The sequence below is a fragment of the Vipera ursinii genome, assembly GCF_947247035.1.
Source record: "Vipera ursinii genome assembly, chromosome: 3".
Taxonomy (NCBI): domain Eukaryota; kingdom Metazoa; phylum Chordata; class Lepidosauria; order Squamata; family Viperidae; genus Vipera; species Vipera ursinii.
Genome location: NC_139516.1, coordinates 19,188,701 through 19,204,567, shown reverse-complemented (window position 1 = coordinate 19,204,567; position 15,867 = coordinate 19,188,701). Strand labels below are relative to the sequence as shown.

Genomic DNA, 15,867 nt, shown 5'->3' with positions numbered 1-15,867 from the left:
TTCTGCGTTTGAAACTTAGGATGTCAGCAACCGAAAGAGTGAGATGGAGAGATCTCTCTGCACTCTGGAGCAAACACTAACAATATACTTTTTAAAAACAGAAGTTACCTTCCCTGTGAGTGCAACACAAACTGTTCACTACAAATAATGGAGTTATACACCCAAGAATTCATTTGGCTCTCCGAAAGGTTAAAGTTTACGTATCTTGAGAGAAATGAACAACAAAACTCAATTAACCAAATGACCAGACTGTTACATTCACCGTCGTTTTCTAGAGAAATGGCTCATTTCGTTATATTACAAATGGAATATTTGCAGCCTGTGTGTAATTCTACGCTCTTCTCCTTCTAGCCAACAATACTCATTTTCTTTTCCCTTTCAAATGGCTTTGTGATCTTATGAAGAAGTCACTCCTACTTTGTGGAGTCTGCCCAAAAGCAGTAATCTTATTTCAAGTCCTAATAATAGTGTAGATATGCATAATGGTTAAGTTCTCACTGTCATCATGGCTATAAGCCTTTTGCACATTGTTTGTACAATAGGTTTCCCAAGTGCCTCCAGACGCAAATGCCAAGAGGAAAGCTATTCCTGCTTCCCAGCAACAGGCAGACGTAGAAACTTCCGTTATCAGACATTGTCTCTGGTCTCTGAAGACACGTTCGGAAATATGTCGCTCCCTTGTGATGCGTTGCTTAACTGGGATTTGGTTTTCATTAAGAACTGGGCCCTCCTGTACATAATTCTCTCTTGCTCTTGCTTTAGCTCAAGGTATGAACGAGAAAATGTGTGGAAGATGGAAGTGACAGGAAAGGCCATGAGAAGGATGCCACTCAAGATGCTGCTCAGAGCCACCACCTGGCCTGGGATGCTTCTGGGTACCATATCGCCGTAGCCCACTGTTGTCATGGTGATAACGGCCCACCAATAGCAAGCAGGGATACTGGTGAACTCCTGAGAGTCTGCCATCTCATTTTCAATCAAATACAAGAGGGGAGCAAAAAGTGCAATGGCTACACAAAGGAACAGCAGTAATAGTCCAAATTCACGTGTACACCTACGAGCCGTGAGTCCCAGGGTCTGCAGACCTAGTGAATGCCTGGCGAGCCGCATGACATAGAGAATCCTCAAGGCACGGAGTATACGGAGCACCAGGCCTACCTTATCCAGGTAGATGTTGCCAGAGCTTGGCTTTTTATTACTACTCACTGAAGCACTGTCTAGTAGCAAAGTGATATAATAGGGCAGGATGGCAACTATATCAATTAATGTCAGAGGGTGCCGCAGAAACATAAATTTGCTTGGTGCCTGGATGAATCTCAAGAGGAACTCCAAGGAAAACCATCCAACGCAGACCGATTCCACAATGAAAATGTTGTAGCACATTTGAGAACATTCACCCTGGAGTAGGAGGGAAGGTGACATCGTATGAGCATCATGTCACTTGGCAAATGTCACAGAAACAGTTCACAAAGAACAGAAAAATTATCCAACTGCCGCAAACCAAGGCATACTTAGGTCAGTGGAGTGACAATTATTTCTTACATGGTCTGTGGAAAAAAAACATGATAGCAAATTTGACTGTTGCAAATACAATGAACAGATGACAACTACTTCCTTCCCTCCCTCTAGCAGAAGAGGGGCCAGGCAGCCTATAATATAGAGCAGGAATTACAAGAAGAGGTGTAAAAGGGTTTGAATATTATTTCTACATAGGCAATTTGCTCTTAAAACAAAGTAGTCGCTAGAATTCTTCTTTTTTTACTTCCCTTCAACAAACATTACATACCAGCAAGATTGTCTGGTTGGCTGTATTCCTGTCTCTGTAGTAAGATAAGTAGTTTATTTCATCATATTTTCCAGAAACAGAGTTCATCGGGAATTTAAAACAATCTCCCTGCCAAAAGGCAATTTAGAATGCAACAAAAATTCAAACAACAAAACAAAACCACCCCATCTTATTTACTTCCTTTCTCAACAAATGAATCTATAGTGATTTTCCCATTCTAAAATAGCATTAAGTGGGGATAGAAAATTTAGTCTTTCCAGTAAATGCAGTAATTCTGTATGACATCTTTGCTACAGAGTGCTTTCTGATATGGAGAATCCTAACAATCATGGCAGATCCCCTCATCTTTCTCGGATTTTATCCAATTCAAACAAGTAGAATTGTTTGGGTCTTTTCCCCATTTATATTTTCCTGAAAGACTGTTTTTAACATTCAGAAAATAATTCCAATCCAAGATCTTATTATTATTTTTCTCAGACCACTACATCCTTTCAAGAAAATTTACTACACACTACCTTATTCCTTACTATAATTTAGTTACACTATGTGTTAATTAATAGTAATATCACTTAGACTTATACGTTCTTTCACAGTGCTTTACAGACCACTCTAAGTGGTTTACAGAGTCAGCCTATTGCCCCCCAACAAACTGGGTCCTCATTTTACCAACCTCGGAAGGATGGAAGGCTGAGTCAACCTTGAGCCAGTGAGAATCGAACTGCCAAACTGCTGGCAGCCGGTAGTCAGCAGAAGTAGCCTGCAGTACTGCATTCTAACCACTGTGCCACCACAGCTCCTCTTATGCATATCTCCATTCCCCCACTTCCAATCCCCGTCTATTGGAAATAAAATTTAAATTAGATTGAAAATTCCTTTGAAGACCAGTCACATTTGTCCTCGTATAGTGCAACAGGCAAAATAAACAACTGGGTCTAGCAACAAATATCCAGCACCAAAATTAGCAAACAGTACATGCTGAATACAGTAGGAAAAAAGCACAATACTTCTGTTATAGAACTTATGTTTCTATTGTACCATTTCTCTAAGAAGCTTAAAACTGCATCAATGAGTCATCCTTCATTTTACTATCTCAATAACTTTGGGACAGATTAGGCTGAGATAAAGTGACTGGCCCAAACTCAAAATCCAAAATTCTTTGTTATTTGCAAACCCTCTTTAAAGCTAATATATATATTAATATTGATGTTACATCTCTAGTAGCATTTATTAATGCAGAATACTTTAAGCAACTTGGTATGTTAATATTTACTAACATTGTTTCTAACACTCTTATATATAATATTGAATGTAAAATATGAAAAATCCTATCAGACAAAATGCTAAAATCCATAATTTATATTGATGGATAGAAGCAAACACTTCATTCTGTTTTTAAGGCTCTATTAAATGAGCTGCATCCTCTAAAAAAAGCAGTTCTGAATGAGCTCTCGTTCAGGATGCATGTTGGCTTCGCTTTGGCCTTGCTGTTCTATTAAATGCTCCAAAACAGCCCCAGCATTTCAGGTGAAGATTTCTAGCATGCCACTGAATGGCAGTTAAGTACAGGTGAAACTCGAAAAATTAGAATATCGTGCAAAAGTTCATTTGTTTCAGTAATGCAACTTAAAAGGGGAAACTAATATATGAGATAGACTCATTACATGCAAAGCAAGATAGTTCAAGCTGTGATTTTTCATAATTGTGATGATTATGGCATACAGCTCATGAAAACCCCAAATCCACAATCTCAGTAAATTAGAATATTACATGCAATCAATAAAACAAGGAGTGTACATAGAACAATATTGGACCTCTGAAAAGTATAAACATGCATATGTACTCAGTACTTGGTTTGGGCCCCTTTTGCAGCAATTACTGCCTCAATGCGGTGTGGCATGGAAGCTATCAGCCTGTGGCACTGCTGAGGTGTTATGGAAGACCAGGATGCTTCAATAGCGGCCTTCAGCTCTTCTGCATTGTTCGGTCTCATGTCTCTCATCTTTCTCTTGGCAATGCCCCATAGATTCTCTATGCGGTTCAGGTCAGGCGAGTTTGCTGGCCAATCAAGCACAGTAATCCCACGGTCACTGAACCAGGTTTTGGTGCTTTTGGCAGTGTGGGCAGGTGCCAAGTCCTGCTGGAAAATGAAGTCAGCATCCCCATAAAGCTCGTCTGTGGAAGGAAGCATGAAGTGCTCCAAAATCTCCTGGTAGACGGCTGCGTTGACCCTGGACTTAATGAAGCACAGTGGACCAACGCCAGCAGATGACATGGCTCCCCAAATCAACACAGACTGTGGAAACTTCACACTGGACTTCAAGCATCTTGCAGTGTGTGCCTCTCCATTCTTTCTCCAGACTCTGGGTCCTTGGTTTCCAAATGAGATGCAAAAGTTGCTCTCATCAGAAAAGAGGACTTTGGACCACTGAGCAATAGACCAGGTCTGTTTTTCCTTAGCACAGGTAAGAAGCTTCTGACGTTGTTTGTTGATCAGGAGCGGCTTGACAAGAGGAATACGACATTTGAAGCCCATGTCCAGGATCCGTCTGTGTGTGGTGGCTCCTGATGAACTGACTCCAGCCTCAGTCCACTCCTTGTGAAAGCCCCCAACACTTTTGAATGGCCTTTTCCTGACAGTCCTCTCCAGGCTGTGGTCATCCCTACTGCTTGTGCACCTTTTTCTTCCACACTTTTCCCTTCCACATAACTTTCTATTAATGTGCTTTGACACAGCACTTTGGGAACATCCAACTTCTTTTGCAATTACCTTTTGAGGCTTTCCCTCCTTATGGAGGGTGTCAATGATGGTTTTCTGCACAACTGTCAGGTCAGCAGTCTTCCCCATGATTGTGATTCCTACTGAACCAGACTGAGAGACCATTTAAAGGCTCAGGAACCCTTTGCAGGTGTTATGGCTTAATTAGCTGATTAGAGTGGGACACTTTGAGCCTAGAATATTGCACCTTTTCACAATATTCAAATTTTCTGAGATTGTGGATTTGGGGTTTTCATGAGCTGTACGTCATAATCATCACAATTATGACAAATCATGGCTTGAACTATCTTGCTTTGCTTGTAATGAGTCTATCTCATATATTAGTTTCCCCTTTTAAGTTGCATTACTGAAATAAATGAACTTTTGCACGATATTCTAATTTTTCGAGTTTCACCTGTACATCTATTATCAACACACCTAAATCAAGGTGAGAACCGCGAAGCAAAAGTGGAAACCAAAACTCAGTTCAAAAGAAGTACATTCCCTAGGGAAGTGGGGGAGAAAAGAGGTCAGCCCACCACAAAAATCCACACTTGTACCTATTGTAAATCTATCCACATTCATCTAATAGATAAGTAGTAGTCCTCGACTTAACAATAGTTTGTTTAGTGACTGTTTTAGCCTCTGGGCCCTTAATCATCTTTGTTGCTCTACTCTGCACTCTTTCCAAGGTGTCTACGTTTTTTTATTTTGTGCTAACCAAAACTGGATGCAATATTCTAGGTGTGGCCTTACTAAGGCTTTATAGAGTGGTAGTACCACTTCACATGATCTTGATTCTATCCCTCTGTTAATGCAGCCTAGGATTGCATTGGCTTTTTTGGCTGCTGCCATACACTGCTGGCTCATATTTAGTTGATTGTCCATTAGGACTCTGAGGTCCCTCTCACAGTTACTATGACCAACGTCACTGCTTGCACAAAAAGAGGATCCAAAGGGTAAGTAACACTTTTATTCCCCGCAAAGAGAATAATTCCAGATAATGAGATAATTTCAGGCAACCCCCTTCCCCGCCTCCCCCCGACAACTTACACGTTCCTCTTCTTCTCGTAACCAAGGCATGGTGCTGATAGACAGATTAACTGCTGTGACTGTCACAAAGAGGACCGATAAACAGGCAAACACTTTTCCCGGGATCCCTGACTGAGGCTTCTCCACCATGTCCTGTAACTTTTTCATGCACTGGCTGGCTTTTGGCTCTGCAGCTGCTGCTGCGGCTCCAGAGGGGTTTTCGCAGTCCATGAACCCCTCCTCTGGTTCATTCATTTCTGCAAATTCCTCCATCCTCTGGAGATATCTTCTCTTGCAGCACCACTCTAGGCTGTCCTCCTCAATTCCCCAGTAAAGCAGCTCTTCCTGGAAGGAGAGGGCGCACATCTCCCTCAAGAGCCGGAGCTTCCCTGCCCGCAGAAAAGTCAAGATGGTCCTAAATGCTCCTGGGTTGCGATCAAAGAAGAACTCGTTGCAAGTCACATCGTAATCGTCACAAATATTGAGGATATCATCAAAATTGTTGCAGAATTTTAGCTGTCCTAAGCGAGTCATGGGGAACTCATCAAGAGTGGTCCAGGGGAGCAAGTATTTAAAGCCACCCACATTAATGATGATATGGTGTTTCCTTTCTTCTGGGCGAACACTTTCATACAGATCTTTGCCAGGGTGGAGGCACTTGGCTCTTTGGTAGAAGACCCCTTTCAGAGTTTCTCTTTCAGCAAAGAAAGGGTGGTTGAAGGAGGCATCTGAAGCACAGCTGAGGGCACTGTAGTCATAGTCTGAATTTTCCCCTGGGAGAAGAGTCATCTTGATCACTGGCTTACTTCACATCACTTTAGGGCTCCAGTTACAAATTTCTAAAATGAAGGGGGAGAACAAAGTATCAGTTCATGCCTGTAGCTCATATGATGTTGGGTATTGGGGAAGAGGGGGATAATTTGCATGGGATTTGCACAAGAACCAAAGAATAAAAATTAAACAATGGAAACAGCCAACTATTGGAAATTTCTACATCCTCCTTCCAGTTATTGTTATTGTTGCTTATTGGAATCTCGCAAGGCCTCATGTAAAAGTCATGAAGATTTGTGATTCATGAGATTCCACCTATTTTCATTATTCTATTTGGAGTTCATGGATACTTTGGGGGATTATGGGAACTGTGGCAGATCACCGATATACACATAGTATGAAATGGAAATAATTTATAGGGGTAAAAAAGAAGTCCTTGCAGATTTTACTCCCCTAGTTGTTGGTGACTCTAGGGGGCAGTGCTCATCTCACTTTCAATTTCTGTGGTCATGTGGCCAGCATGATGCCATGGAGTGCTGTTACCTTCCCACCAAAGTGGTACCTATTTATCTACTCGCATTTGCATGTTTTTGAACTGCTAGGTTGGTAGGAGCTGGAGTGACGACGGGAGCTCACCCTGTCATGTGGTGCTCAGTTCTCAAACCTGGGCTGCCGGCTTTCGAGCTGACAAGGCCAGTGTCTTAACCATTGAGCCACCATGCCGCTCTATTTATAAGAGCACGAAGATAAAATTATATAAAATATTTGATATAGGAATGGATCTAGGGGAAGAAAAGAATGCTGGAAAAGTAGCAAATACATGCAGGAGTCAAATCTACATTCTTGGTGGAACATCTCTTATAAAAAGATGTAATCTGAGGCTGTACAATGCAGATGGCAGGCTAGGAGAGTAGCTAATAGCACCTAGAAGAGGTAATAAATCTTGTTTCTAGATTTAGAGCCCGTAATTCATGTATTAGTGAATAAAGTCACTAATGCAGGTTGATTATATTACTCATTAATTCTTGCTAGATTCACTAGGGACTGTCTGGGGGAGAAGTCTCTGCAGAACCCTTTCCCTCAATCACACAATTTCTTATGGTGAAAGTTATTGGGTATTGTACAATAGTCAAGGTATGGTGCTATTTTCCATTCTACAAATTTCTGGGTGCAGAAACTAATTGTATGGGGGCAAATCTAGGACAGAGTGCTATTAGTCCTAAAACAATAAATTGATTGTGTCAGTACACCAAGGTTATTCAAATTCTGTAATCAGTATACATCCTCCTATTTAAGTAAAACCACATACAGTAAGTTGACTTTTTAAACATTTTGAAAATCTTATTACAATACATCATTGGTTCTATCTGTCATGAGGGGGGAGAGGAATACTGATTGACCCTTAGAAATCTCATTTAGTAAGTCTTCTGACATTTTTACAAAGTGTTGTTTCCATAATTCAAACACATCTCTGCAAAACTATTTTTTTAAAGTAATCAAAGATTATCAAAAAGACAAATTGTGTGGTTATTAACATATCCCATAGCTCTTTTATACAAATACAGAAATACAGACTTATGAACGTTAATTGGGAAATGTAAAACATGGGACTTTCTTGTTCAGAAAAAAAGAAGCTGCTTCTCTTCTTCAAGGAAAAACAAAGTCCAGTTGCCTCGTGAAAAAGCATCTTTGGGATAACTATGACCTGAATGAATGAGAATCTCCATAGGCATAAAACATGGGGCATGTTGTTTGAAAGATACTTATTCATTTTTCAGATTTGCAGATTAGCCTTGGCCCTATCATTTTTTTTAGGCTGGTGGCTAGTTGAATCAGCAACATCCTATTCTTCAGATGTTTTAGCCCCCAGCCCCCTAATCTTTATTGCTCTTTTCTGCACTCTTTCCAGAGTCTCTACATGTTTTTGTAATAAGGTGACCAAACCTGGGTGCAGTATTCTAAGTGTGGTTTTACTAAGGCTTTATAAAGTGGTATTAATATTTCATGTGATCTTGATCCTGTTAATGCAGTCTAGGACTGCATTAGCTTTTTTGGCTGCACTGCTGCACAGTGCTGGCTCATATTTAATATTTTTAACATATTTTTAACAATATTTTTAACAACAAAGCTATTCTTACTTTGCATTTTATTTTATCAACTAATTTTATTTCTTAATGAGGCCAAGCATAAACATTAATTTTGCTTTCTGCATGCTTATACAATGTTATATTTCCATGCCCATCTTCTCAACACGTGGGAACTCAGTTCAGTTTCAATTCTGGGTTGATTTAAGACTCTTGATAATAAGTGAATGGATGTTCTTATCAGGCAATGTTCCATATGTTTCATGCTCTAAAAATAGCAAGTGGCAAGGCTACCAATGATGCATTCTCTATTGTTTATCTATAGCAGTGCAACTCATTGGGCAATTCTATTTCTGCTATCCTTCTAATTTTGTATACTGCTAAAAAGTCCACAATCCAATATAATCAATTCTGCCAGTGAGAAGTCAATACCAAATTTGCATTGGACTTTGAGGAAACAAGAGAGATAAAGAATTGATGCTTCTGAACCTGGTTGTTGGAGAAGACTTCTGACAAAACAAACGACGCATCATGAAACAAATCAATCCAGAATTTTTACTGGAAGCATACATAACCAAAGTTCAATTATCCTATTTTGAACCCCTTACATTTTGAATCTGTTGCACTGTTCTTTTATCATCTGCCAACTTTCTCTTTAAAGGTTGATGGGGATATATTTTAAAATGGTGTTGTAATAAAACTCTTGAAAGTTTTCAAAACAAACTTGGCAGTTTTAAAGTCTTTGGCTGGGTCTACCAACTTTGCTACTTTTATCTTCATCTGCCAAAAACGAAGCAGCTTCAAACATGTGGAAGTTTTCCTTTTTTAAAAAAAATAAATAAATCTTTATTTATATTTGGTGTTAAAAACACACCATACACCAACAAAGACAAAAAACAAACATTTACAATATACAAAAAACGAAGAAATCAAAAAATTGAAAACCATTTCAAAAATTTCACATTATATATACTTCTAAACTAACAATTATATTCCACTCATTAAGTCTCTTATAACCATCCAAATTCCAAAGCTTATTCATTAACAAAGACTACTGTATATCACTTCAATTTTGACCAACCTCCAAGCCACCCTCATTTCTTTAATCTTTTATCCATCCAAATATACCATTTATTCCATGATAGAAATGCTGGTGTCTCTTCTTTACCCTTCAACTTCTTGGTCAATGTGTCTGCTTCTGCACAATCAAGTATTCTCCTAATTATAACTTCATCCGGCGGGGTATGATTTGCCTTCCAAAATTGAGCAAACCCCATCCTTGCCGCCGTTAAGATATGTAAAACCAAATACCATATTTCCTTCTTAGTATTTCCAGGCCTGGAGCCAAGCAGATACGTCTCTGGTTTAAGATCAACTAAACACCCTGAGATTTCCTCTATCCATTTTTGGATCCTCATCCAATATCTAACCACTTCCGGACATGTCCACCATAAATGATAGTATGTGCCAATCCCTTTACCACACTTCTAACAATCGGCCGACAATCTGGGGAACATTTTGGAAAGTCTAGCCGGAGGGAGATGCCATCTATAAAGCATTTTGTATATGTTCTCCTTATATGACGTGGAAACCACCAGCCTCATATTAGTCCACTAAATCTCTTCCCATTTCTCAAGTGGAAGTGCATAACCAAAGTTCTTCCCCCAGGCAATCATCGCATTTTTTACCACCTCCTCCCCTACTACCCTAGTTAGCAGCAATTTATAGCACTTAGATATCATCCCTTTCTCCGGACCCAGCAGAATCTTATCTAATTCCTGCAGATTCAGATAAATACCCCTTCCTTCCTTATCCTTCTTATACCTTGACTGGATCTGCAGGTAGGCCCACCACTCCAATTGAAACCCTTGCTGAGCCAGATCTTGTTGTGTTTTGAGTTCTCCCCTGCTATCTAAAAGTTCTTTGTAAGTTGGTCTTCTTCCATTCTTGAGTAGGGTCGGATGGGTCAAGGCTAATCATGTGGAAGTTTTCCCATCACAGACTATGGATTGAATCTTGAAGGCCAGTAAACTCTATCAGGTGGCTTGTTGTTGTTGTTAGCTGCGAAGTCATCTCTGACCCATCGCAACCCTATGGACAACGTTCCTCTAGGCCTTCCTGTCCTCTACCATCTACTGGAGTCCATTTAAGCTCATGCCTACTGCTTCAGTGACTCCATCCAGCCACCTCATTCTCTGTCGTCCCCTTCTTCTATTGCCCTCAATCTTTCCCAGCATTAGGCTCTTCTCCAGTGAGTCCTTCCTTCTCATTAGGTGGCCAAAGTATTTGAGTTTTAGCTTCAGGATCTGGCCTTCTAAAGAGCAGTCAGGGTTGATCTCCTCTAGGACTGACCGGTTTGATCGCCTTGCAGTCCTTATTTTTGAAACACAAACCTCCAGCTGGAATCAAATCAGGGTTGATTTACCCAGACCTATCTTGTTCAATTTGAGGTTATGTTTACTATGTAACCTCCCCCACCCTGCAAGACAGCATATACATTTCGTAAATAAGTACATTAAAACTAATATACTCAAAAACTGCAGACTTGTTTTAAAAGACTGGAAGCCACATAGGGACTTTTTGCTGAAAGAAAAAAAAGACTGAACTGATGTCTTATGGATTTGGGATTTAGAAGGATGAAGGAAGGAGAAGAAAAAGATGGCAATTATTCAATACAAAGAAAGGCGCGATTCAAAAATCTTTAGGGCTTTCTTCTGTTTTCATTTTCTTTTTTTCTTATTTCCTATCTTTTTATTGTTCTTTTCATTTTTTATGCTTTTATTGTACTGTAAAATTCTAGTAAAAATTAAAAAAGAAAAAAAGAAACATTTAATATTCTCAGCCTTTGCATGTTTGTATCTTTTGGAAATGGTGCAGAATAACTGGGCAATTAACCATCATGTTATCAATATAAGAGAATAGATGTATGTATGTACGTCCCCATTTATTTGTTAAATTTATTTGCTGTCTGACTTACTGTAGGGCAGCTTACAACATTCCTACATGTACAACATGAAGGCACTATTTGCCATTCAACTCGTCTTACTTGTTCAGCTTTTAGCTACACTTGACATTCAGCTTAGATTAGTTTGTGGAGAAGATCCAGAAAGTTAAGTCTGGGAAACCCGTAACATGCAGAGTTGCTTCCAGTTCAACGATGACCTTTCTCTTCTTTCAAAACCAGCAAGAGTTCTGCTTAAGTGCCATTTAAACTTAATGAATTAAGAGCTCCTGATGTGAGGTAGGTCAGCAAGAATGAAGACATATATTTATAGCTTATTAATATTTAAAGGTAGTACTGCACTGTCTCTTGACCTTACTATATTCCAATGTTTCTCTGATTTGGTCTCTGGGACCCTCTTCAGCTTTGTCCAACCTCTTGTGGTCAGTTTTCTTAACATCCTTCTTATCAGTGGCATCTTAAACTGGTTATTAGTCCTGGTGGACTGGCCAAGGCAGAAGAGAGGTAGAGGGGTATTTTACAGTGGAGAGAGCAAGAGACGGGATGATATGAGATGCATATTTCCATTACAGCAGGAAGTAAATGAGTGTTGTGGGATAGACATTAGGCCAGAGTTTTAGAGTCTGCTAGAACTGAGGAGGAGGGAGAGTGCATGTGTTCGTCCCCCCCCTCCCCATCTTCTCTGTCCTTCTTTCCATGGTTTACAGTCTGCTTTGCTCCATGGTCCACAGACAAGCTATTGAGGGAGTATTTTTCTCTCTGGATCATGCTGCCAATATTTAACAGAGAAGATGGTTAGCAAAATTTGGAAGGCTATCACTATTGTACCTGGTACTTGAGGAAAATATTTTATTTATTTTCCTGCTCCCACTTAGGAGTAGAAAAGGCTCTACTCTGCTGAGCAAACCTCTCTGCTGACTTTCCAGAGATGTCCAGTGTGGTTTTCTTGGCAACAATATGGCAGTGTTTTACCACCAGAATGTTCCAGATGTTCTTCCTACTTCCTGGTCTAGCCTACCACTCTGATGGGTCCCACCCGGAACAAATCAAGTCCAAACCTAATTCAGTTTTACAAAGACAACCAGAATTGGCTAGATGTCACCAAGTAGGAGGAAATGGCAACTCCAGAATGCTACCAAGAAAATTCTATGAATATAATCATTAAGAATTTAACTCAAGGACCCCATTTTGATATTACTACTTCTCCACTTGATTTTATTTGTGGCTACTTTTTGAACAAGCTGGCCTGGCCTGATAGGCTGGGGTTGGGTTTTATAAATTGGTTTTAATTTTAATTTGTACTAATTTATTACGGGCATCGCTATTTAATTACTTTTAATAATTTTTATTTTTTGTATCTTGTTTTTATTATGTATTGCCCTGTTCACTGCCCTGAGTCCTTCGGGAGAAGGGCGGTATACAAATAAAATTAAATAAATAAATAAATAAATAAATAAATAAATAAATAAATAAATAAATAAATAAATAAATAAATAAATAAATACTGTCCTATCCAGTCCATCTTTCTTCTCTAGGAAGCAATACATCTGGTTTTTTTTTATAATGTCTTTTAGATATATTACAATAGGATGCGAACAGCATGGCTTGATCTATATAGTGCACATACCAGTAGCAGACTTGATTCCTTCAAGAAAAAGGTGCAGGTTCCCGAAACCATTGGATAGCTGTTTTACTGCTTCCTATTCATTTTTAATTTCTCAAGGTACACCAGCCTTCGCTTTGAAAACAAAGATGGGGTGAAAACTGGAGGAAAAAAATCAGCTTTCTGCCACCTTCCTTCTGATGACTTAGCTCTTATCTTGTGCAGGAACAAGGTGATGATATAGATCAACCAATCTTCTAGTGCATGGACATTTGGGAATGGAGAAGTAGCCAGTCATACAAAAGCTTCTGAAATACTAACCAGAAATAAGGGAAATTGGCAGACCGTAGCTAGGTGTGGTTTGCGGTGTTGTTTGGACTCCATATCCTGGATTAGCTTGGTTAATATTAAGCCATATTTACTAAGCTCCCTTCGTATGAGGAATAACAGAATTGTGAAACGGTCAATTACTTTCATGCCAGTTGGCAGTACTCATCTATATTTAGCCAGCAGGGCATATGTTTATGTGTGAAAAAGGAAGGCTGGAGTTTCCCTTGACACCATCTGGAGGAAGAGTTTCCAGGATATCTCTTACCATTACTAGCTTTTGCTTTCATGATGGAATGGACAAAAGTTCTCCAGGACACTCCAGGTATTCTGATCTCCATCCTCTAAGATTTTCAATTAAATTACATAGGAACTTGACAAACAAATACTAACATTCAGCTTCCAATCTTTGCCACCTTGTTCAAGTGAAAGTTTCTCTGGCTTCACACTGAATCCTGTCTGACAAATAAAGGCTTTGTGGAATCAAACATGTAGATGATGATGATGATGATAAGAAGGAGAAGGAGAAGGAGAAGGAGAAGGAGAAGGAGAAGGAGAAGGAGAAGGAGAAGAAGAAGAAGAAGAAGAAGAAGAAGAAGAAGAAGAAGAAGAAGAAGAAGAAGAAGAAGAAGAAGAAGAAGTTGTTGAAAGGGACCTTGGAGGTCATCTAGTCCAACCCCCTACTCAGGCAGGAAACCCTATACCATTTCAGGCAAATGGCTGTCCAGTCTCTTCTTAAAAACTTCCAGTGTTGGAGCATTCACCACTTCTGGAGGAAGGTTGTTCCACTGGTTAACTGTTCTAACTGTCAGGACGTTTCTCCTTAGTTCTAGGTTGCTTCTCTCCTTGACTAGTTTCCATCCATTGCTTCTTGTCCTGCTTTCAGGTGCTTTGGAGAATAGCTTGACTCCCTCTTCTTTGTGGCAGCCCCTGAGATATTGGAAGACTGCTCTCATGTCACCCCTCACCCTTCTCTTTGTTAAACTACATATACCCAATTCCAGCAACCATTCCCTATATGTTTTAGCTTCCAGTCCCCCAATCACCTTTGTTGCTCTTCTCTGTACCCTTTCTAGAGTCTCAACATCTTTTTTACATTGTTGTGACCAAAACTGGATGCAGTATTCCAGGTGTGGCTTTACCAAGGCATTGTAAAGTGGTATTAGTACTTCACTTGATCTTGATTCTGTCCCTCTGTTAATGCAGCCTAGCACTGTGTTGGCTTTTTTGGCAGCTGCAGCACACTGCTGGCTCATATTGAAGTGATTGTCTACTAGGAATCCAAGATCCCTCTCGGAGAAAGGGAAAGATCTTTGCAGCCTTCAAGGAAAAAGGGATAACTTCTCAGTCAGCTTGCAGATATTATGTGTTTCGTGAAAATAGATAGACAATTTCTATGCTATCCTGCAGTGAAATAAATAAGTAAAAACATGTTTCACATTTTACAGCCTCTGTCCAGCAGCTAGCAGAAGATGTTTATAGAGCAGTTACGATGTTTTAGATCGATCAGGTTTACAAAATATATTTAAAGCCTAATGGCTGTATTTACCCTGCCAGATAAATTTGATTACTTTCTTGGGGCCTTAATGTGTTGGGAAATCACAGCCCTTTTGCTTGCTGAGAGACCAAGTATTATACAGGTCTAGAAAATATGTCTGTTCAGTAATCCATTTAAACATCTTCTGCAAACCCAGCTGTAATATATGGGAGCCTTCTCTTAATCTGGCACCCTCTATCTGGGCTGGATCCCAAATACTCTTTTCTTTAGCCATGATATCCAGAAGACTGAAACTACAGTCCAGCCAAACTGGAGGATGCCAACTTAAGGAAAGTTGATGTTTAATAACTATTTGGGCAAAAAGTGCTACTGAATGGTGCTCTTGTTCCATTCCACGCTGAAGCAACTTTCCGTCGGTATGTACGCAAAAGAATGGGTGACATACAGAGACCCTCTTAAGACCATAAAGTTGGGGAAAAAAAACCAATAGGATAAAATCCTATGTACGTCAAATTAAGCTAAACCCCATTCAACAGGATTACTTATTTTTCAGTGAGTATGCACAGAATTGGACAATATATCTCCTAAGCAACAACATTTTGTGTAATAAAAGAAAAAAGCCCCACCCTCACCGTATTCACAAAATCAAATTTAGGAAGCTGTATGATTAGTTCTCTCTCTGCAAGAAGCAGGAAGACCTTGTCAAGTTAAATGGAATAGAATTTTTGTCCTTCTCAAATGAGGGAACAGAGGCAGCAACGTCAGTGTGAAAATGCCACTTTCAAATTTCCTCTGCAGCATTTCTGATTTCTGCAATGCATCTCTGATGTAATCAGTGATCCTGTGAAAAGAACTTGCTACCATTTTGTGTTGCAGGCAACTGCAGAGCAGCTTCTTGGATGAAAATGATAATGTGCTATAAAATGCCATAAACCATGAAAGTCTGAACAGACTTCTGAGGGCCGGGAAAGCTTAACTGCCATTTATTATTCCTCCCCATAGTAAAACGTGTTCCATGTCCCAACATAATGAATGGCCTTTTCAAAAAG

At 39.7% G+C, this 15,867-nt stretch overlaps 1 protein-coding gene across 1 annotated transcript; it reads right to left on the bottom strand.

Moving 5' to 3' along the window:
* Nucleotides 1–627: 627 nt before the first annotated feature.
* Nucleotides 628–6,362, bottom strand: KCNG1 (potassium voltage-gated channel modifier subfamily G member 1; the record flags this gene model as incomplete). The annotated part of the gene is made up of 2 exons (XM_083360369.1): nucleotides 628–1,398; nucleotides 5,595–6,362. The coding sequence occupies 2 exons, from the start codon at nucleotides 6,360–6,362 to the stop codon at nucleotides 628–630; spliced, it is 1,539 nt and encodes a 512-aa protein (XP_083216495.1).
* Between the last annotated feature and the right edge of the window lie 9,505 nt (nucleotides 6,363–15,867).